General features: G+C 41.6%; 1 protein-coding gene and 3 pseudogenes across 1 annotated transcript; all 4 read right to left on the reverse strand.

Annotated features, from left to right (window-relative positions):
* Positions 1-711: 711 nt before the first annotated feature.
* Positions 712-2,991, reverse strand: LOC148185434 (uncharacterized; annotated as a pseudogene).
* A 2,862-nt stretch (positions 2,992-5,853) lies between these two features.
* LOC148185435 (uncharacterized) lies at positions 5,854-13,178 on the reverse strand. The gene is made up of 4 exons (XM_088074920.1): positions 12,967-13,178; positions 11,898-12,045; positions 11,602-11,806; positions 5,854-6,155 (listed from the first exon to the last, which is right to left on the reverse strand). The coding sequence occupies exons 1-4, from the start codon at positions 13,176-13,178 to the stop codon at positions 5,854-5,856; spliced, it is 867 nt and encodes a 288-aa protein (XP_087931046.1).
* A 2,952-nt stretch (positions 13,179-16,130) lies between these two features.
* Positions 16,131-18,413, reverse strand: LOC148185436 (uncharacterized; annotated as a pseudogene).
* A 2,862-nt stretch (positions 18,414-21,275) lies between these two features.
* LOC148185437 (uncharacterized) lies at positions 21,276-23,559 on the reverse strand (annotated as a pseudogene).
* Between the last annotated feature and the right edge of the window lie 345 nt (positions 23,560-23,904).

The raw sequence follows: 23,904 nt of genomic DNA on the forward strand, positions 1-23,904 counted from the left end.
AGGCCAAAAGTGCAGCAGTAGCTGCTGCCTCTCTGCACCCTATTAAGGATGCCTTCACCTGTATGGTTTGTCGAGGTATGATTATGTAACAATACACAACAGAACACAATACAGCCTTCAGATAATATTCTTATTTTTATTCAAAGTAACCATTCATATCTGTTTTCTGCATATGTTTTCTTTGTTTAAACCTTACAGCTGTGATGAAGGAGCCCATGTTTTCCACCTGCTGTGAGTCTCTGCTTGGATGCCGTACATGTGTGGAGCATTGGCTGTTAACTTCAGATCTCTGTCTGAAATGCAGACAAGATGGGTTTGCCTCCAAGCTCAACCAGGTCAAGGGTCTTTCTGCTGTCTTGTACACAGTGTCTGCAGCTTTCCATGAAGAGGAGTAACCTATTCTGGATCTGCACTAAATGTTAAATCACATCAGCTACCTCTAAGCTGTCCTCCATGTAAGTTTATAAAGGGAATAGTTAAAAACCGATTCAGATGCTACAGTCTGTACAGTATATCTGATTTTGAGCACAGCCTGGTTACATGAACAAAAAAGAACTTTGAGAACTGTGAGATTGTAAGTGCCATTTGTTTATTTTAAAATTTGTAGTGCACTTTATGTACAGTTCAGTGTACTGTTTAACAGAGCGTTTACTGTGTGAAATAAATACTTTTCTAAAGAAAAAAATTCACAATGCATTTCACTGTAACAGGTCACACACATCTTCTGGTGATTGCAATAAGACACTTAACTGCATCTTTGAAAGGGCCATAGTTATTGTGAACCACATTTTGGTGTAGTGACAGCAAGTCAAAGTGGGAATTAAACTCAGTTTCAGCCATTTGTTGAGCTTCTTCAGAGGTGAAAGGGACACATCCAAAAATGGATTCTCTTTTCAAGGCGGATCCCAACTCCTGCTGATACAGATCAGCTGCAACACCACCAACAGGCAGGAGATCCTCGGGAAGTTTGGCAGGACACCCTTCTTTAGCCAGCTCATTTGGGATTCCCTTACCTGCAAGACAGGGCAATGAGTAGTGAGACTGAAGGAATTACAGTGATGGGTCAAAACTTGAATGGCAAAATTGTTTGAGCAATCATCAGCATTTTAGAAATTTGAGTTGTCAATACTGAATTTGAACGTAATTTTGTGTTATTTTATTCTTGTTCAGATGTTTCGAGGCCCGTCTGTTTTTGAGAATACAGTTGAACTGCAAAACTATTCTATATTCAAGAAGAAAAAAAAAGCTTTTGTGTCAGTATTGGCAGAGATCCAAATTCTGGGATTGGATGGGAGCTGAAAACATAATTGGATCTCTAGCAGAATCATACCAGGGATGCTGTGTGCATTCCATGCTTCTACGACATTTGTGAGGCCAATCCTAGCCATCTGGCAGGTGAGGTTTGATACGCAATACTTTGATAAGTTGTCCTCCATATCCAGTTCTTCCTGGTCCAACAGCTGTACCAAAGCCGTCTTCAATGGGTAGTTGACTCACAGATTCACCTCAACCCACATTCTCTCTATCACATGGTTCTGTGTGGGTTTTAAGGACAGTGTCAGTCTGCATGCTCTCATTAGAAGTATGCATCAATTCCAAGACACCAGGACAGCTTGACACACTTACCCTTGTAGAAGGTGTCTGAATGTAGGGCTGCCTTTGAAGATTGTGTCTGTGCTCTGCCAGCATTTCCTGGATGAATAACATCAGGTAAAACTCTCTCCCACAGTCAACTCTGACCTGGTCCCATAGTCCATAGGAAAGCACAGCAGGTCTGAGAATAAACAAACAAAAAATATGACCTTTTATATCAAATTAACTCTCCTGTTGTTAGGGGAAGAAGGAAAAAAGAGAGGAAGGGAGGAAAGGAAAGAAGGATGAAATAAAGAAGGAAAGGGATGAAGGAAAGAGGGGGTATCAAAGGAGGAAGGAAAGAGAGAAGGAGGAGGGAATGAAAGAAGGATAAAGGAGGAAGGTGAGATGAAAGAAAGCATTATGGGACGTCTAGTGTAACAATCCTACCATTACACCTCCTCCTTTTAGCTAAAGTCATACTCATTTTCAACCAAACAACAATAAAGCATTTGACAGCTTGTATGAACATTAATGTACTGTATACTCATTTCAACATAAACATTGTAATGCTTCTCCGTTTTCTTTCTGTTAACACCATAAACACAAACTGTCTCAGAACTGCATAAACAGCATTTTGAACATTCGTTTTGTCACTTAAACAAACAGGTGTCCTCTATTTCACCAATCTAGCCTATAAGGAGGTCTTACAACTTGTCCAAACCGTGGAAAGAAATCTGTAGCTCTAAGGTGACTCCTGTTTCTTCTTAGAAAACCTGTCAGTCTCAACCATGTAAGATCTGGGATTACTGGCAGGTCTAACTACTGCTCCTGTAGTTCCTTCTGTAATAATCCAAACTTTCTGTCCCAGTTGTTAGTTTTGGAAGTGGTCTGGTACGGTGGTTCAGGTTGTAGTGTTTTGCCTGCTCACACCTCCCTCCTCATCCTTCTTTGTAAACCTTGCAAGTCTGGTCACTTAGGATCCAGCTTGGGTGTGGGCTGAGGTAGAGAGGTGTGCAGGTTTCTCCCATTAGCAGCTGAGCTGGCGAGGATCCATGTTCCACCGGGATGCCTCTGTACACCAGCAGTGCTCTGTTGAAGTCATTGTCCTTTTCCCCACAAGTCCTTGATGATATGAACAGTGTGTTTAGCCTCCCCTTTGGCCTGGGGGTACCAGGGGCTGTTCGTGATGTGCCTGAACTGGTACTCCTTCGCAAACTGCTTGAACTGTTCTGATGAAAACTGCGGTCCGTTATCTGATATCACAGTCTCTGCAGTTCCATGTCTAGCAAAGGCCTCTTTAACAGCACTGATAGTGACCTCTGCCGACATGTATTTGAGTTGTCCTACTTCAATATATCTTGAGAAAAAGTCAATGATCAAAAGGTACTGTTTCTTTGACCACTCAAACAGATCCATGCCTACCTTCTGCCATGGGCGGTGTGGAAGTGGAGTGGGTAACAGTGGTTCACGGTTCTGTAGTCTGTATTTTGACATGTTTCACACTTGTCCACCATTTGGCCTATCTGTGCTGCGATGCCGGGCCACCAGACTGACTCCTTGGCTCGAGCCCAGCATTTCGAGATCCCTTGATGGCCTTCGTGCAGACGCTGCAGAACGTCTCCTCTCAGAGGTGATGGTATCACAAGTCTGTCTCCTTTCATGAGAAACGTCATACAGATTTGGAGAAAAAAAGTCAACTTCATAGATAACAGTGTAAATATACATAGATATTTTTGGGAGTCAAAGTCATAAGTATTGAAATGTCCTCATCTATATAGGCTACTGTTTAGGCTTGTCTTCTGATAGGTTGAATTCCCACTGTAGCCTGGATGCACTTTAATTTGTTGTGGTGCGGTATTTAGTTGTCTTTGCATGAATGACCTTTTTTTTTTCTTGTGCTGTATTTGATTTCAATCTGTGTTTACTGTCCTCATTGAGAGTTTGTGTTTCTAATTGTTCAAAAAAAGGAAAAAAAAACCCAAACAAAAGTAACTTGGGGATACATTTTTATCTTATGTGTGAACATGTTACACTGTAATGACGTGGCCGTAGCATTTGTGTTACTTTTAATAAATTGCATTTTTCATTCTATCCGGTTAAACAGGTCAGTGCCAGTAGTCTGTACATTACAGATGATGCAAACAGAGCCATTCTGCCAGAGGCAGCGGGGCATTTTTCCACCTTCGATCTTAACAATCGCATGCATTATGAGCTCCATGGAGAGCCAGAGCAAAGCCAGCCACCTGCAAGCAGAGCACCTCCACCCATTGCTGCTGTCCCCTCTTTTCGCTTCATGCACCGAGCCTCATCATCTTCTGCTTCTACGTCTAATGAAAGTGCAACTTCACATGGAATTCCACGAGCTGGTGCCAAGATCCCAGCAAAATCATTCCATAGCTACAGTACATACAATATGCAGCTGATCCCTGCTGCTAAACTTTTATCCTATGATATATTTACTGTTACAAAAAAGAACACTGCCTTCAAGTCAGACATTTAACCAGATTTTCTTTAAGGATGAACTCAATAGTGATTTTGAACCATCTGTGATTTATACCCAGGTCAGTCCATATTGGTGAAATAGTGAATGGCAAGCTCAGTACTTCCATGACAATGGCCATTCGCTTTTCGGAAGCTGAGGCAAATGTTGAAGGAAGAACTGCAAAGGTGCAGGCTGCCATAAACTCTGATGAGTCACTTACCCTAACAGACAGCCAAGGAAATGAAATCTTGGACTGCGAAGGCATAAGAAGTAAGTTGTATGATCAGAAATTGTTTGTGTGTTTTTTAATGAACTTTAAAGATTTGAAATACATTAAGTGAAGTTAATGTTGTCTGACTCTTTAGGTTCCAAGTACTGGATCTCAAACTCCAGGAAAGTCTATGCCATCACTGACTATGACTTTGTGGAGTTACAGAATGGAAGAAGAGCCAAAGTAAGGTCATACAACATTTGATGTGAAGATGAAATCATATCATTTTAAACAAAGCAAGTGTTAATTTGCAATAGCTGCAACCACATGATATGCACATTTCTGAAATGCAGGATGGTAGGGCCAGCCCAGCCTGCTCAGCCACCCTACATTTTGAAATTTCCAACACCCCTTTTAGCCATTTCGACTTCACACACTTGACCTTCATGCCAAATTTCAGGTTCCTGCATCCACAAACACACACACACGCCACCATACCAGATTTCAGCCTCTAAGCTCGCAGCCCTAGTTAGTATTTAAACCTATTTTGGTAGAATTTGTTTGTGTTGATCCTGTATGAAGTCATTATGATTTGAGGCAGTTTGCCAAACTTACTGTATTTTGTCTGGAAAACTCCTAAGTTGATGCCTTTAATGAGTAAATATTCAGAAAGATTTTCAAACATTTGTTGGTGTGCACCATTGAGAAATCTTGAGTCTGTTATTTTCTGTTAAGTCGAAGGTCCCAAGGTAGTTCAAAATCTCAAGACAGTTCAAGCCTAGAAGAAGTCATTAGTAACATTGAGCACCTGAAGCAAGCTGCTGAGAGCCTCCCTGACATCACCTCAACAATAAACCAGCTGTCTGAGCTTGTCAAGGCCAAAAGTGCAGCAGTAGCTGCTGCCTCTCTGCACCCTATTAAGGATGCCTTCACCTGTATGGTTTGTCGAGGTATGATTATGTAACAATACACAACAGAACACAATACAGCCTTCAGATAATATTCTTATTTTTTATTCAAAGTAACCATTCATATCTGTTTTCTGCATATGTTTTCTTTGTTTAAACCTTACAGCTGTGATGAAGGAGCCCATGTTTTCCACCTGCTGTGAGTCTCTGCTTGGATGCCGTACATGTGTGGAGCATTGGCTGTTAACTTCAGATCTCTGTCTGAAATGCAGACAAGATGGGTTTGCCTCCAAGCTCAACCAGGTCAAGGGTCTTTCTGCTGTCTTGTACACAGTGTCTGCAGCTTTCCATGAAGAGGAGTAACCTATTCTGGATCTGCACTAAATGTTAAATCACATCAGCTACCTCTAAGCTGTCCTCCATGTAAGTTTATAAAGGAATAGTTAAAAACCGATTCAGATGCTACAGTCTGTACAGTATATCTGATTTTGAGCACAGCCTGGTTACATGAACAAAAAGAACTTTGAGAACTGTGAGATTGTAAGTGCCATTTGTTTATTTTAAAATTTGTAGTGCACTTTATGTACAGTTCAGTGTACTGTTTAACAGAGCGTTTACTGTGTGAAATAAATACTTTTCTAAAGAAAAAAATTCACAATGCATTTCACTGTAACAGGTCACACACATCTTCTGGTGATTGCAATAAGACACTTAACTGCATCTTTGAAAGGGCCATAGTTATTGTGAACCACATTTTGGTGTAGTGACAGCAAGTCAAAGTGGGAATTAAACTCAGTTTCAGCCATTTGTTGAGCTTCTTGAGAGGTGAAAGGGACACATCCAAAAATGGATTCTCTTTTCAAGGCGGATCCCAACTCCTGCTGATACAGATAAGCTGCAACACCACCAACAGGCAGGAGATCCTCGGGAAGTTTGGCAGGACACCCTTCTTTAGCCAGCTCATTTGGGATTCCCTTACCTGCAAGACAGGGCAATGAGTAGTGAGACTGAAGGAATTACAGTGATGGGTCAAAACTTGAATGGCAAAATTGTTTGAGCAATCATCAGCATTTTAGAAATTTGAGTTGTCAATACTGAATTTGAACGTAATTTTGTGTTATTTTATTCTTGTTCAGATGTTTCGAGGCCCATCTGTTTTGAGAATACAGTTGAACTGCAAAACTCTTCTATATTCAAGAAAAAAAAAGCTCTTGTGTCAGTATTGGCAGAGATCCAAATTCTGGGATTGGATGGGAGCTGAAAACATAATTGGATCTCTAGCAGAATCATACCAGGGATGCTGTGTGCATTCCATGCTTCTACGACATTTGTGAGGCCAATCCTAGCCATCTGGCAGGTGAGGTTTGATACGCAATACTTTGATAAGTTGTCCTCCATATCCAGTTCTTCCTGGTCCAACAGCTGTACCAAAGCCGTCTTCAATGGGTAGTTGACTCAAGATTCACCTCAACCCACATTCTCTCTATCACATGGTTCTGTGTGGGTTTTAAGGACAGTGTCAGTCTGCATGCTCTCATTAGAAGTATGCATCAATTCCAAGACACCAGGACAGCTTGACACACTTACCCTTGTAGAAGGTGTCTGAATGTAGGGCTGCCTTTGAAGATTGTGTCTGTGCTCTGCCAGCATTTCCTGGATGAATAACATCAGGTAAAACTCTCTCCCACAGTCAACTCTGACCTGGTCCCATAGTCCATAGGAAAGCACAGCAGGTCTGAGAATAAACAAACAAAAATATGACCTTTTATATCAAATTAACTCTCCTGTTGTTAGGGGAAGAAGGAAAAAAGAGAGGAAGGGAGGAAAGGAAAGAAGGATGAAATAAAGAAGGAAAGGGATGAAGGAAAGAGGGGGGTATCAAAGGAGGAAGGAAAGAGAGAAGGAGGAGGGAATGAAAGAAGGATAAAGGAGGAAGGTGAGATGAAAGAAAGCATTATGGGACGTCTAGTGTAACAATCCTACCATTACACCTCCTCCTTTTAGCTAAAGTCATACTCATTTTCAACCAAACAACAATAAAGCATTTGACAGCTTGTATGAACATTAATGTACTGTATACTCATTTCAACATAAACATTGTAATGCTTCTCCGTTTTCTTTCTGTTAACACCATAAACACAAACTGTCCCAGAACTTCATAAACAGCATTTTGAACATTCGTTTTGTCACTTGAACAAACAGGTGTCCTCTATTTCACCAATCTAGCCTATAAGGAGGTCTTACAACTTGACCAAACCGTGGAAAGAAATCTGTAGCTCTAAGGTGACTCCTGTTTCTTCTTAGAAAACCTCTATCAGTCTCAACCATGTAAAATCTGGGATTACTGGCAGGTCTAACTACTGCTCCTGTAGTTCCTTCTGTAATAATCCAAACTTTCTGTCCCAGTTGTTAAGTTTTGGAAGTTTTCTGGTACGGTGGTTCAGGTTGTAGTGTTTTGCCTGCACTCACCTCCCCTCCTCATCCTTCTTTTGTAAACCTTGCAAGTCCAGCCACTTAGGATCCAGCTTGGGTGTGGGCTGAGGTAGAGGTGTGCAGGTATCTCCCATTAGCACCTGAGCTGGTGAGAATCCATGTTCCACCGGGATGCCTCTGTACACCAGCAGTGCTCTGTTGAAGTCATTGTCCTTTTCCCCACAAGTCCTTGATGATATGAACAGTATGTTTAGCCTCCCCTTTGGCCTGGGGTACCAGGGGCTGCTCGTGATGTGCCTGAACTGGTACTCCTTCGCAAACTGCTTGAACTGTTCTGATTAAAACTGCGGTCCGTTATCTGATATCACAGTCTCTGCAGTTCCATGTCTAGCAAAGGCCTCTTTAACAGCACTGATAGTGACCTCTGCCGACATGTATTTGAGTTGTGCTACTTCAATATATCTTGAGAAAAGTCAATGATCAAAAGGTACTGTTTCTTTGACCACTCAAACAGATCCATGCCTACCTTCTGCCATGGGCGGTGTGGAAGTGGAGTGGGTAACAGTGGTTCACGGTTCTGTAGTCTGTATTTTGACATGTTTCACACTTGTCCACCATTTGGCCTATCTGTGCTGCGATGCCGGGCCACCAGACTGACTCCTTGGCTCTAGCCCTGCATTTCGAGATCCCTTGATGGCCTTCGTGCAGATGCTGCAGAACGTCTCCTCTCAGAGGTGATGGTATCACAAGTCTGTCTCCTTTCATGAGAAACGTCATACAGATTTGGAGAAAAAAGTCAACTTCATAGATAACAGTGTAAATATACATAGATATTTTTGGGAGTCAAAGTCATAAGTATTGAAATGTCCTCATCTATATAGGCTACTGTTTAGGCTTGTCTTCTGATAGGTTGAATTCCACTGTAGCCTGGATGCACTTTAATTTGTTGTGGTGCGGTATTTAGTTGTCCTTGCATGAATGACCTTTTTGTTTCTTGTGCTGTATTTGATTTCAATCTGTGTTTACTGCCCTCATTGAGAGTTTGTGTTTCTAATTGTTCAAAAAAGGAAAAAAACCAAACAAAAGTAACTTGGGGATACATTTTTATCTTATGTGTGAACATGTTACACTGTAATGACGTGGCCGTAGCATTTGTGTTACTTTTAATAAATTGCATTTTTCATTCTATCCGGTTAAACAGGTCAGTGCCAGTAGTCTGTACATTACAGATGATGCAAACAGAGCCATTCTGCCAGAGGCAGCGGGCATTTTTCCACCTTCGATCTTAACAATCGCATGCATTATGAGCTCCATGGAGAGCCAGAGCAAAGCCAGCCACCTGCAAGCAGAGCACCTCCACCCATTGCTGCTGTCCCTCTTTTCACTTCATGCACCGAGCCTCATCATCTTCTGCTTCTACGTCTAATGAAAGTGCAACTTCACATGGAATTCCACGAGCTGGTGCCAAGATCCCAGCAAAATCATTCCATAGCTACAGTACATACAATATGCAGCTGATCCCTGCTGCTAAACTTTTATCCTATGATATATTTACTGTTACAAAAAAGAACACTGCCTTCAAGTCAGACATTTAACCAGATTTTCTTTAAGGATGAACTCAATAGTGATTTTGAACCATCTGTGATTTATACCCAGGTCAGTCCATATTGGTGAAATAGTGAATGGCAAGCTCAGTACTTCCATGACAATGGCCATTCGCTTTTCGGAAGCTGAGGCAAATGTTGAAGGAAGAACTGCAAAGGTGCAGGCTGCCATAAACTCTGATGAGTCACTTACCCTAACAGACAGCCAAGGAAATGAAATCTTGGACTGCGAAGGCATAAGAAGTAAGTTGTATGATCAGAAATTGTTTGTGTGTTTTTAATGAACTTTAAAGATTTGAAATACATTAAGTGAAGTTAATGTTGTCTGACTCTTTAGGTTCCAAGTACTGGATCTCAAACTCCAGGAAAGTCTATGCCATCACTGACTATGACTTTGTGGAGTTACAGAATGGAAGAAGAGCCAAAGTAAGGTCATACAACATTTGATGTGAAGATGAAATCATATCATTTTAAACAAAGCAAGTGTTAATTTGCAATAGCTGCAACCACATGATATGCACATTTCTGAAATGCAGGATGGTAGGGCCAGCCCAGCCTGCTCAGCCACCCTACATTTTGAAATTTCCAACACCCCTTTTAGCCATTTCGACTTCACACACTTGACCTTCATGCCAAATTTCAGGTTCCTGCATCCACAAACACACACACACGCCACCATACCAGATTTCAGCCTCTAAGCTCGCAGCCCTAGTTAGTATTTAAACCTATTTTGGTAGAATTTGTTTGTGTTGATCCTGTATGAAGTCATTATGATTTGAGGCAGTTTGCCAAACTTACTGTATTTTGTCTGGAAAACTCCTAAGTTGATGCCTTTAATGAGTAAATATTCAGAAAGATTTTCAAACATTTGTTGGTGTGCACCATTGAGAAATCTTGAGTCTGTTATTTTTCTGTTAAGTCGAAGGTCCCAAGGTAGTTCAAAATCTCAAGACAGTTCAAGCCTAGAAGAAGTCATTAGTAACATTGAGCACCTGAAGCAAGCTGCTGAGAGCCTCCCTGACATCACCTCAACAATAAACCAGCTGTCTGAGCTTGTCAAGGCCAAAAGTGCAGCAGTAGCTGCTGCCTCTCTGCACCCTATTAAGGATGCCTTCACCTGTATGGTTTGTCGAGGTATGATTATGTAACAATACACAACAGAACACAATACAGCCTTCAGATAATATTCTTATTTTTATTCAAAGTAACCATTCATATCTGTTTTCTGCATATGTTTTCTTTGTTTAAACCTTACAGCTGTGATGAAGGAGCCCATGTTTTCCACCTGCTGTGAGTCTCTGCTTGGATGCCGTACATGTGTGGAGCATTGGCTGTTAACTTCAGATCTCTGTCTGAAATGCAGACAAGATGGGTTTGCCTCCAAGCTCAACCAGGTCAAGGGTCTTTCTGCTGTCTTGTACACAGTGTCTGCAGCTTTCCATGAAGAGGAGTAACCTATTCTGGATCTGCACTAAATGTTAAATCACATCAGCTACCTCTAAGCTGTCCTCCATGTAAGTTTATAAAGGGAATAGTTAAAAACCGATTCAGATGCTACAGTCTGTACAGTATATCTGATTTTGAGCACAGCCTGGTTACATGAACAAAAAAGAACTTTGAGAACTGTGAGATTGTAAGTGCCATTTGTTTATTTTAAAATTTGTAGTGCACTTTATGTACAGTTCAGTGTACTGTTTAACAGAGCGTTTACTGTGTGAAATAAATACTTTTCTAAAGAAAAAATTCACAATGCATTTCACTGTAACAGGTCACACACATCTTCTGGTGATTGCAATAAGACACTTAACTGCATCTTTGAAAGGGCCATAGTTATTGTGAACCACATTTTGGTGTAGTGACAGCAAGTCAAAGTGGGAATTAAACTCAGTTTCAGCCATTTGTTGAGCTTCTTCAGAGGTGAAAGGGACACATCCAAAATGGATTCTCTTTTCAAGGCGGATCCCAACTCCTGCTGATACAGATCAGCTGCAACACCACCAACAGGCAGGAGATCCTCGGAAGTTTGGCAGGACACCCTTCTTTAGCCAGCTCATTTGGGATTCCCTTACCTGCAAGACAGGGCAATGAGTAGTGAGACTGAAGGAATTACAGTGATGGGTCAAAACTTGAATGGCAAAATTGTTTGAGCAATCATCAGCATTTTAGAAATTTGAGTTGTCAATACTGAATTTGAACGTAATTTTGTGTTATTTTATTCTTGTTCAGATGTTTCGAGGCCCATCTGTTTTTGAGAATACAGTTGAACTGCAAAACTCTTCTATATTCAAGAAAAAAAAAAAAAAGCTCTTGTGTCAGTATTGGCAGAGATCCAAATTCTGGGATTGGATGGGAGCTGAAAACATAATTGGATCTCTAGCAGAATCATACCAGGGATGCTGTGTGCATTCCATGCTTCTACGACATTTGTGAGGCCAATCCTAGCCATCTGGCAGGTGAGGTTTGATACGCAATACTTTGATAAGTTGTCCTCCATATCCAGTTCTTCCTGGTCCAACAGCTGTACCAAAGCCGTCTTCAATGGGTAGTTGACTCGCGCATTCACCTCAACCCACATTCTCTCTATCACATGGTTCTGTGTGGGTTTTAAGGACAGTGTCAGTCTGCATGCTCTCATTAGAAGTATGCATCAATTCCAAGACACCAGGACAGCTTGACACACTTACCCTTGTAGAAGGTGTCTGAATGTAGGGCTGCCTTTGAAGATTGTGTCTGTGCTCTGCCAGCATTTCCTGGATGAATAACATCAGGTAAAACTCTCTCCCACAGTCAACTCTGACCTGGTCCCATAGTCCATAGGAAAGCACAGCAGGTCTGAGAATAAACAAACAAAAAATATGACCTTTTATATCAAATTAACTCTCCTGTTGTTAGGGGAAGAAGGAAAAAAGAGAGGAAGGGAGGAAAGGAAAGAAGGATGAAATAAAGAAGGAAAGGGATGAAGGAAAGAGGGGGGTATCAAAGGAGGAAGGAAAGAGAGAAGGAGGAGGGAATGAAAGAAGGATAAAGGAGGAAGGTGAGATGAAAGAAAGCATTATGGGACGTCTAGTGTAACAATCCTACCATTACACCTCCTCCTTTTAGCTAAAGTCATACTCATTTTCAACCAAACAACAATAAAGCATTTGACAGCTTGTATGAACATTAATGTACTGTATACTCATTTCAACATAAACATTGTAATGCTTCTCCGTTTTCTTTCTGTTAACACCATAAACACAAACTGTCTCAGAACTGCATAAACAGCATTTTGAACATTCGTTTTGTCACTTAAACAAACAGGTGTCCTCTATTTCACCAATCTAGCCTATAAGGAGGTCTTACAACTTGTCCAAACCGTGGAAAGAAATCTGTAGCTCTAAGGTGACTCCTGTTTCTTCTTAGAAAACCTGTCAGTCTCAACCATGTAAGATCTGGGATTACTGGCAGGTCTAACTACTGCTCCTGTAGTTCCTTCTGTAATAATCCAAACTTTCTGTCCCAGTTGTTAGTTTTGGAAGTGGTCTGGTACGGTGGTTCAGGTTGTAGTGTTTTGCCTGCTCACGCCTCCCCTCCTCATCCTTCTTTCGTAAACCTTGCAAGTCTGGTCACTTAGGATCCAGCTTGGGTGTGGGCTGAGGTAGAGGTGTGCAGGTTTCTCCCCATTAGCAGCTGAGCTGGCGAGGATCCATGTTCCACCGGGATGCCTCTGTACACCAGCAGTGCTCTGTTGAAGTCATTGTCCTTTTTCCCCACAAGTCCTTGATGATATGAACAGTGTGTTTAGCCTCCCCTTTGGCCTGGGGGTACCAGGGGCTGTTCGTGATGTGCCTGAACTGGTACTCCTTCGCAAACTGCTTGAACTGTTCTGATGAAAACTGCGGTCCGTTATCTGATATCACAGTCTCTGCAGTTCCATGTCTAGCAAAGGCCTCTTTAACAGCACTGATAGTGACCTCTGCCGACATGTATTTGAGTTGTCCTACTTCAATATATCTTGAGAAAAGTCAATGATCAAAAGGTACTGTTTCTTTGACCACTCAAACAGATCCATGCCTACCTTCTGCCATGGGCGGTGTGGAAGTGGAGTGGGTAACAGTGGTTCACGGTTCTGTAGTCTGTATTTTTGACATGTTTCACACTTGTCCACCATTTGGCCTATCTGTGCTGCGATGCCGGGCCACCAGACTGACTCCTTGGCTCGAGCCCAGCATTTCGAGATCCCTTGATGGCCTTCGTGCAGACGCTGCAGAACGTCTCCTCTCAGAGGTGATGGTATCACAAGTCTGTCTCCTTTCATGAGAAACGTCATACAGATTTGGAGAAAAAAAGTCAACTTCATAGATAACAGTGTAAATATACATAGATATTTTTGGGAGTCAAAGTCATAAGTATTGAAATGTCCTCATCTATATAGGCTACTGTTTAGGCTTGTCTTCTGATAGGTTGAATTCCCACTGTAGCCTGGATGCACTTTAATTTGTTGTGGTGCGGTATTTAGTTGTCTTTGCATGAATGACCTTTTTTTTTTTCTTGTGCTGTATTTGATTTCAATCTGTGTTTACTGTCCTCATTGAGAGTTTGTGTTTCTAATTGTTCAAAAAAAGGAAAAAAAAACCCAAACAAAAGTAACTTGGGGATACATTTTATCTTATGTGTGAACATGTTACACTGTAATGACGTGGCCGTAGCATTTGTGTTACTTTTAATAAATTGCATTTTTCATTCTATCCGGTTAAACAGGTCAGTGCCAGTAGTCTGTACATTACAGATGATGCAAACAGAGCCATTCTGCCAGAGGCAGCGGGGCATTTTTCCACCTTCGATCTTAACAATCGCATGCATTATGAGCTCCATGGAGAGCCAGAGCAAAGCCAGCCACCTGCAAGCAGAGCACCTCCACCCATTGCTGCTGTCCCCTCTTTTCGCTTCATGCACCGAGCCTCATCATCTTCTGCTTCTACGTCTAATGAAAGTGCAACTTCACATGGAATTCCACGAGCTGGTGCCAAGATCCCAGCAAAATCATTCCATAGCTACAGTACATACAATATGCAGCTGATCCCTGCTGCTAAACTTTTATCCTATGATATATTTACTGTTACAAAAAAAAGAACACTGCCTTCAAGTCAGACATTTAACCAGATTTTCTTTAAGGATGAACTCAATAGTGATTTTGAACCATCTGTGATTTATACCCAGGTCAGTCCATATTGGTGAAATAGTGAATGGCAAGCTCAGTACTTCCATGACAATGGCCATTCGCTTTTCGGAAGCTGAGGCAAATGTTGAAGGAAGAACTGCAAAGGTGCAGGCTGCCATAAACTCTGATGAGTCACTTACCCTAACAGACAGCCAAGGAAATGAAATCTTGGACTGCGAAGGCATAAGAAGTAAGTTGTATGATCAGAAATTGTTTGTGTGTTTTTTAATGAACTTTAAAGATTTGAAATACATTAAGTGAAGTTAATGTTGTCTGACTCTTTAGGTTCCAAGTACTGGATCTCAAACTCCAGGAAAGTCTATGCCATCACTGACTATGACTTTGTGGAGTTACAGAATGGAAGAAGAGCCAAAGTAAGGTCATACAACATTTGATGTGAAGATGAAATCATATCATTTTAAACAAAGCAAGTGTTAATTTGCAATAGCTGCAACCACATGATATGCACATTTCTGAAATGCAGGATGGTAGGGCCAGCCCAGCCTGCTCAGCCACCCTACATTTTGAAATTTCCAACACCCCTTTTAGCCATTTCGACTTCACACACTTGACCTTCATGCCAAATTTCAGGTTCCTGCATCCACAAACACACACACACGCCACCATACCAGATTTCAGCCTCTAAGCTCGCAGCCCTAGTTAGTATTTAAACCTATTTTGGTAGAATTTGTTTGTGTTGATCCTGTATGAAGTCATTATGATTTGAGGCAGTTTGCCAAACTTACTGTATTTTGTCTGGAAAACTCCTAAGTTGATGCCTTTAATGAGTAAATATTCAGAAAGATTTTCAAACATTTGTTGGTGTGCACCATTGAGAAATCTTGAGTCTGTTATTTTTCTGTTAAGTCGAAGGTCCCAAGGTAGTTCAAAATCTCAAGACAGTTCAAGCCTAGAAGAAGTCATTAGTAACATTGAGCACCTGAAGCAAGCTGCTGAGAGCCTCCCTGACATCACCTCAACAATAAACCAGCTGTCTGAGCTTGTCAAGGCCAAAAGTGCAGCAGTAGCTGCTGCCTCTCTGCACCCTATTAAGGATGCCTTCACCTGTATGGTTTGTCGAGGTATGATTATGTAACAATACACAACAGAACACAATACAGCCTTCAGATAATATTCTTATTTTTTATTCAAAGTAACCATTCATATCTGTTTTCTGCATATGTTTTCTTTGTTTAAACCTTACAGCTGTGATGAAGGAGCCCATGTTTTCCACCTGCTGTGAGTCTCTGCTTGGATGCCGTACATGTGTGGAGCATTGGCTGTTAACTTCAGATCTCTGTCTGAAATGCAGACAAGATGGGTTTGCCTCCAAGCTCAACCAGGTCAAGGGTCTTTCTGCTGTCTTGTACACAGTGTCTGCAGCTTTCCATGAAGAGGAGTAACCTATTCTGGATCTGCACTAAATGTTAAATCACATCAGCTACCTCTAAGCTGTCCTCCATGTAAGTTTATAAAGGGAATAGTTAAAAACCGATTCAGATGCTACAGTCTGTACAGTATATCTGATTTTGAGCACAGCCTGGTTACATGAACAAAAAGAACTTTGAGAACTGTGAGATTGTAAGTGCCATTTGTTTATTTTAAAATTTGTAGTGCACTTTATGTACAGTTCAGTGTACTGTTTAACAGAGCGTTTACTGTGTGAAATAAATACTTTTCTAAAGAAAAAATTCACAATGCATTTCACTGTAACAGGTCACACACATCTTCTGGTGATTGCAATAAGACACTTAACTGCATCTTTGAAAGGGCCATAGTTATTGTGAACCACATTTTGGTGTAGTGACAGCAAGTCAAAGTGGGAATTAAACTCAGTTTCAGCCATTTGTTGAGCTTCTTGAGAGGTGAAAGGGACACATCCAAAATGGATTCTCTTTTCAAGGCGGATCCCAACTCCTGCTGATACAGATCAGCTGCAACACCACCAACAGGCAGGAGATCCTCGGAAGTTTGGCAGGACACCCTTCTTTAGCCAGCTCATTTGGGATTCCCTTACCTGCAAGACAGGGCAATGAGTAGTGAGACTGAAGGAATTACAGTGATGGGTCAAAACTTGAATGGCAAAATTGTTTGAGCAATCATCAGCATTTTAGAAATTTGAGTTGTCAATACTGAATTTGAACGTAATTTTGTGTTATTTTATTCTTGTTCAGATGTTTCGAGGCCCATCTGTTTTAGAGAATACAGTTGAACTGCAAAACTCTTCTATATTCAAGAAAAAAAAAAAAAGCTCTTGTGTCAGTATTGGCAGAGATCCAAATTCTGGGATTGGATGGGAGCTGAAAACATAATTGGATCTCTAGCAGAATCATACCAGGGATGCTGTGTGCATTCCATGCTTCTACGACATTTGTGAGGCCAATCCTAGCCATCTGGCAGGTGAGGTTTGATACGCAATACTTTGATAAGTTGTCCTCCATATCCAGTTCTTCCTGGTCCAACAGCTGTACCAAAGCCGTCTTCAATGGGTAGTTGACTCATGCATTCACCTCAACCCACATTCTCTCTATCACATGGTTCTGTGTGGGTTTTAAGGACAGTGTCAGTCTGCATGCTCTCATTAGAAGTATGCATCAATTCCAAGACACCAGGACAGCTTGACACACTTACCCTTGTAGAAGGTGTCTGAATGTAGGGCTGCCTTTGAAGATTGTGTCTGTGCTCTGCCAGCATTTCCTGGATGAATAACATCAGGTAAAACTCTCTCCCACAGTCAACTCTGACCTGGTCCCATAGTCCATAGGAAAGCACAGCAGGTCTGAGAATAAACAAACAAAAATATGACCTTTTATATCAAATTAACTCTCCTGTTGTTAGGGGAAGAAGGAAAAAAAGAGAGGAAGGGAGGAAAGGAAAGAAGGATGAAATAAAGAAGGAAAGGGATGAAGGAAAGAGGGGGGTATCAAAGGAGGAAGGAAAGAGAGAAGGAGGAGGGAATGAAAGAAGGATAAAGGAGGAAGGTGAGATGAAAGAAAGCATTATGGGACGTCTAGTGTAACAATCCTACCATTACACCTCCTCCTTTTAGCTAAAGTCATACTCATTTTCAACCAAACAACAATAAAGCATTTGACAGCTTGTATGAACATTAATGTACTGTATACTCATTTCAACATAAACATTGTAATGCTTCTCCGTTTTCTTTCTGTTAACACCATAAACACAAACTGTCTCAGAACTGCATAAACAGCATTTTGAACATTCGTTTTGTCACTTAAACAAACAGGTGTCCTCTATTTCACCAATCTAGCCTATAAGGAGGTCTTACAACTTGTCCAAACCGTGGAAAGAAATCTGTAGCTCTAAGGTGACTCCTGTTTCTTCTTAGAAAACCTGTCAGTCTCAACCATGTAAGATCTGGGATTACTGGCAGGTCTAACTACTGCTCCTGTAGTTCCTTCTGTAATAATCCAAACTTTCTGTCCCAGTTGTTAGTTTTGGAAGTGGTCTGGTACGGTGGTTCAGGTTGTAGTGTTTTGCCTGCTCACGCCTCCCCTCCTCATCCTTCTTTCGTAAACCTTGCAAGTCTGGTCACTTAGGATCCAGCTTGGGTGTGGGCTGAGGTAGAGAGGTGTGCAGGTTTCTCCCATTAGCAGCTGAGCTGGCGAGGATCCATGTTCCACCGGGATGCCTCTGTACACCAGCAGTGCTCTGTTGAAGTCATTGTCCTTTTTCCCCACAAGTCCTTGATGATATGAACAGTGTGTTTAGCCTCCCCTTTGGCCTGGGGGTACCAGGGGCTGTTCGTGATGTGCCTGAACTGGTACTCCTTCGCAAACTGCTTGAACTGTTCTGATGAAAACTGCGGTCCGTTATCTGATATCACAGTCTCTGCAGTTCCATGTCTAGCAAAGGCCTCTTTAACAGCACTGATAGTGACCTCTGCCGACATGTATTTGAGTTGTCCTACTTCAATATATCTTGAGAAAAAGTCAATGATCAAAAGGTACTGTTTCTTTGACCACTCAAACAGATCCATGCCTACCTTCTGCCATGGGCGGTGTGGAAGTGGAGTGGGTAACAGTGGTTCACGGTTCTGTAGTCTGTATTTTTGACATGTTTCACACTTGTCCACCATTTGGCCTATCTGTGCTGCGATGCCGGGCCACCAGACTGACTCCTTGGCTCGAGCCCAGCATTTCGAGATCCCTTGATGGCCTTCGTGCAGACGCTGCAGAACGTCTCCTCTCAGAGGTGATGGTATCACAAGTCTGTCTCCTTTCATGAGAAACGTCATACAGATTTGGAGAAAAAAAGTCAACTTCATAGATAACAGTGTAAATATACATAGATATTTTTGGGAGTCAAAGTCATAAGTATTGAAATGTCCTCATCTATATAGGCTACTGTTTAGGCTTGTCTTCTGATAGGTTGAATTCCCACTGTAGCCTGGATGCACTTTAATTTGTTGTGGTGCGGTATTTAGTTGTCTTTGCATGAATGACCTTTTTGTTTCTTGTGCTGTATTTGATTTCAATCTGTGTTTACTGCCCTCATTGAGAGTTTGTGTTTCTAATTGTTCAAAAAAAGGGAAAAAAAACCAAACAAAAGTAACTTGGGGATACATTTTTATCTTATGTGTGAACATGTTACACTGTAATGACGTGGCCGTAGCATTTGTGTTACTTTTAATAAATTGCATTTTTCATTCTATCCGGTTAAACAGGTCAGTGCCAGTAGTCTGTACATTACAGATGATGCAAACAGAGCCATTCTGCCAGAGGCAGCGGGGCATTTTTCCACCTTGATCTTAACAATCGCATGCATTATGAGCTCCATGGAGAGCCAGAGCAAAGCCAGCCACCTGCAAGCAGAGCACCTCCACCCATTGCTGCTGTCCCCTCTTTTCGCTTCATGCACCGAGCCTCATCATCTTCTGCTTCTACGTCTAATGAAAGTGCAACTTCACATGGAATTCCACGAGCTGGTGCCAAGATCCCAGCAAAATCATTCCATAGCTACAGTACATACAATATGCAGCTGATCCCTGCTGCTAAACTTTTATCCTATGATATATTTACTGTTACAAAAAAGAACACTGCCTTCAAGTCAGACATTTAACCAGATTTTCTTTAAGGATGAACTCAATAGTGATTTTGAACCATCTGTGATTTATACCCAGGTCAGTCCATATTGGTGAAATAGTGAATGGCAAGCTCAGTACTTCCATGACAATGGCCATTCGCTTTTAGGAAGCTGAGGCAAATGTTGAAGGAAGAACTGCAAAGGTGCAGGCTGCCATAAACTCTGATGAGTCACTTACCCTAACAGACAGCCAAGGAAATGAAATCTTGGACTGCGAAGGCATAAGAAGTAAGTTGTATGATCAGAAATTGTTTGTGTGTTTTTAATGAACTTTAAAGATTTGAAATACATTAAGTGAAGTTAATGTTGTCTGACTCTTTAGGTTCCAAGTACTGGATCTCAAACTCCAGGAAAGTCTATGCCATCACTGACTATGACTTTGTGGAGTTACAGAATGGAAGAAGAGCCAAAGTAAGGTCATACAACATTTGATGTGAAGATGAAATCATATCATTTTAAACAAAGCAAGTGTTAATTTGCAATAGCTGCAACCACATGATATGCACATTTCTGAAATGCAGGATGGTAGGGCCAGCCCAGCCTGCTCAGCCACCCTACATTTTGAAATTTCCAACACCCCCTTTTAGCCATTTCGACTTCACACACTTGACCTTCATGCCAAATTTCAGGTTCCTGCATCCACAAACACACACACACGCCACCATACCAGATTTCAGCCTCTAAGCTCGCAGCCCTAGTTAGTATTTAAACCTATTTTGGTAGAATTTGTTTGTGTTGATCCTGTATGAAGTCATTATGATTTGAGGCAGTTTGCCAAACTTACTGTATTTTGTCTGGAAAACTCCTAAGTTGATGCCTTTAATGAGTAAATATTCAGAAAGATTTTCAAACATTTGTTGGTGTGCACCATTGAGAAATCTTGAGTCTGTTATTTTTCTGTTAAGTCGAAGGTCCCAAGGTAGTTCAAAATCTCAAGACAGTTCAAGCCTAGAAGAAGTCATTAGTAACATTGAGCACCTGAAGCAAGCTGCTGAGAGCCTCCCTGACATCACCTCAACAATAAACCAGCTGTCTGAGCTTGTCAAGGCCAAAAGTGCAGCAGTAGCTGCTGCCTCTCTGCACCCTATTAAGGATGCCTTCACCTGTATGGTTTGTCGAGGTATGATTATGTAACAATACACAACAGAACACAATACAGCCTTCAGATAATATTCTTATTTTTTATTCAAAGTAACCATTCATATCTGTTTTCTGCATATGTTTTCTTTGTTTAAACCTTACAGCTGTGATGAAGGAGCCCATGTTTTCCACCTGCTGTGAGTCTCTGCTTGGATGCCGTACATGTGTGGAGCATTGGCTGTTAACTTCAGATCTCTGTCTGAAATGCAGACAAGATGGGTTTGCCTCCAAGCTCAACCAGGTCAAGGGTCTTTCTGCTGTCTTGTACACAGTGTCTGCAGCTTTCCATGAAGAGGAGTAACCTATTCTGGATCTGCACTAAATGTTAAATCACATCAGCTACCTCTAAGCTGTCCTCCATGTAAGTTTATAAAGGGAATAGTTAAAACCGATTCAGATGCTACAGTCTGTACAGTATATCTGATTTTGAGCACAGCCTGGTTACATGAACAAAAAGAACTTTGAGAACTGTGAGATTGTAAGTGCCATTTGTTTATTTTAAAATTTGTAGTGCACTTTATGTACAGTTCAGTGTACTGTTTAACAGAGCGTTTACTGTGTGAAATAAATACTTTTCTAAAGAAAAAAAATTCACAATGCATTTCACTGTAACAGGTCACACACATCTTCTGGTGATTGCAATAAGACACTTAACTGCATCTTTGAAAGGGCCATAGTTATTGTGAACCACATTTTGGTGTAGTGACAGCAAGTCAAAGTGGGAATTAAACTCAGTTTCAGCCATTTGTTGAGCTTCTTGAGAGGTGAAAGGGACACATCCAAAAATGGATTCTCTTTTCAAGGCGGATCCCAACTCCTGCTGATACAGATAAGCTGCAACACCACCAACAGGCAGGAGATCCTCGGGAAGTTTGGCAGGACACCCTTCTTTAGCCAGCTCATTTGGGATTCCCTTACCTGCAAGACAGGGCAATGAGTAGTGAGATTGAAGGAATTACAGTGATGGGTCAAAACTTGAATGGCAAAATTGTTTGAGCAATCATCAGCATTTTAGAAATTTGAGTTGTCAATACTGAATTTGAACGTAATTTTGTGTTATTTTATTCTTGTTCAGATGTTTGAGGCCCATCTGTTTTTGAGAATACAGTTGAACTGCAAAACTCTTCTATATTCAAGAAAAAAAAAAAAAGCTCTTGTGTCAGTATTGGCAGAGATCCAAATTCTGGGATTGGATGGGAGCTGAAAACATAATTGGATCTCTAGCAGAATCATACCAGGGATGCTGTGTGCATTCCATGCTTCTACGACATTTGTGAGGCCAATCCTAGCCATCTGGCAGGTGAGGTTTGATCATAATACTTTGATAAGTTGTCCTCCATATCCAGTTCTTCCTGGTCCAACAGCTGTACCAAAGCCGTCTTCAATGGGTAGTTGACTCGCGCATTCACCTCAACCCACATTCTCTCTATCACATGGTTCTGTGTGGGTTTTAAGGACAGTGTCAGTCTGCATGCTCTCATTAGAAGTATGCATCAATTCCAAGACACCAGGACAGCTTGACACACTTACCCTTGTAGAAGGTGTCTGAATGTAGGGCTGCCTTTGAAGATTGTGTCTGTGCTCTGCCAGCATTTCCTGGATGAATAACATCAGGTAAAACTCTCTCCCACAGTCAACTCTGACCTGGTCCCATAGTCCATAGGAAAGCACAGCAGGTCTGAGAATAAACAAACAAAAAATATGACCTTTTATATCAAATTAACTCTCCTGTTGTTAGGGGAAGAAGGAAAAAAGAGAGGAAGGGAGGAAAGGAAAGAAGGATGAAATAAAGAAGGAAAGGGATGAAGGAAAGAGGGGGGTATCAAAGGAGGAAGGAAAGAGAGAAGGAGGAGGGAATGAAAGAAGGATAAAGGAGGAAGGTGAGATGAAAGAAAGCATTATGGGACGTCTAGTGTAACAATCCTACCATTACACCTCCTCCTTTTAGCTAAAGTCATACTCATTTTCAACCAAACAACAATAAAGCATTTGACAGCTTGTATGAACATTAATGTACTGTATACTCATTTCAACATAAACATTGTAATGCTTCTCCGTTTTCTTTCTGTTAACACCATAAACACAAACTGTCTCAGAACTGCATAAACAGCATTTTGAACATTCGTTTTGTCACTTAAACAAACAGGTGTCCTCTATTTCACCAATCTAGCCTATAAGGAGGTCTTACAACTTGTCCAAACCGTGGAAAGAAATCTGTAGCTCTAAGGTGACTCCTGTTTCTTCTTAGAAAACCTGTCAGTCTCAACCATGTAAGATCTGGGATTACTGGCAGGTCTAACTACTGCTCCTGTAGTTCCTTCTGTAATAATCCAAACTTTCTGTCCCAGTTGTTAGTTTTGGAAGTGGTCTGGTACGGTGGTTCAGGTTGTAGTGTTTTGCCTGCTCACGCCTCCCCTCCTCATCCTTCTTTCGTAAACCTTGCAAGTCTGGTCACTTAGGATCCAGCTTGGGTGTGGGCTGAGGTAGAGAGGTGTGCAGGTTTCTCCCCATTAGCAGCTGAGCTGGCGAGGATCCATGTTCCACCGGGATGCCTCTGTACACCAGCAGTGCTCTGTTGAAGTCATTGTCCTTTTTCCCCACAAGTCCTTGATGATATGAACAGTGTGTTTAGCCTCCCCTTTGGCCTGGGGGTACCAGGGGCTGTTCGTGATGTGCCTGAACTGGTACTCCTTCGCAAACTGCTTGAACTGTTCTGATGAAAACTGCGGTCCGTTATCTGATATCACAGTCTCTGCAGTTCCATGTCTAGCAAAGGCCTCTTTAACAGCACTGATAGTGACCTCTGCCGACATGTATTTGAGTTGTCCTACTTCAATATATCTTGAGAAAAAGTCAATGATCAAAAGGTACTGTTTCTTTGACCACTCAAACAGATCCATGCCTACCTTCTGCCATGGGCGGTGTGGAAGTGGAGTGGGTAACAGTGGTTCACGGTTCTGTAGTCTGTATTTTGACATGTTTCACACTTGTCCACCATTTGGCCTATCTGTGCTGCGATGCCGGGCCACCAGACTGACTCCTTGGCTCGAGCCCAGCATTTCGAGATCCCTTGATGGCCTTCGTGCAGACGCTGCAGAACGTCTCCTCTCAGAGGTGATGGTATCACAAGTCTGTCTCCTTTCATGAGAAACGTCATACAGATTTGGAGAAAAAAAGTCAACTTCATAGATAACAGTGTAAATATACATAGATATTTTTGGGAGTCAAAGTCATAAGTATTGAAA

This window comes from Plectropomus leopardus, unplaced genomic scaffold (genome assembly GCF_026936395.1).
Source record: "Plectropomus leopardus strain MGB_pleo_1.0 unplaced genomic scaffold, ASM2693639v1 Contig25, whole genome shotgun sequence".
NCBI lineage: Eukaryota > Metazoa > Chordata > Actinopteri > Perciformes > Serranidae > Plectropomus > Plectropomus leopardus.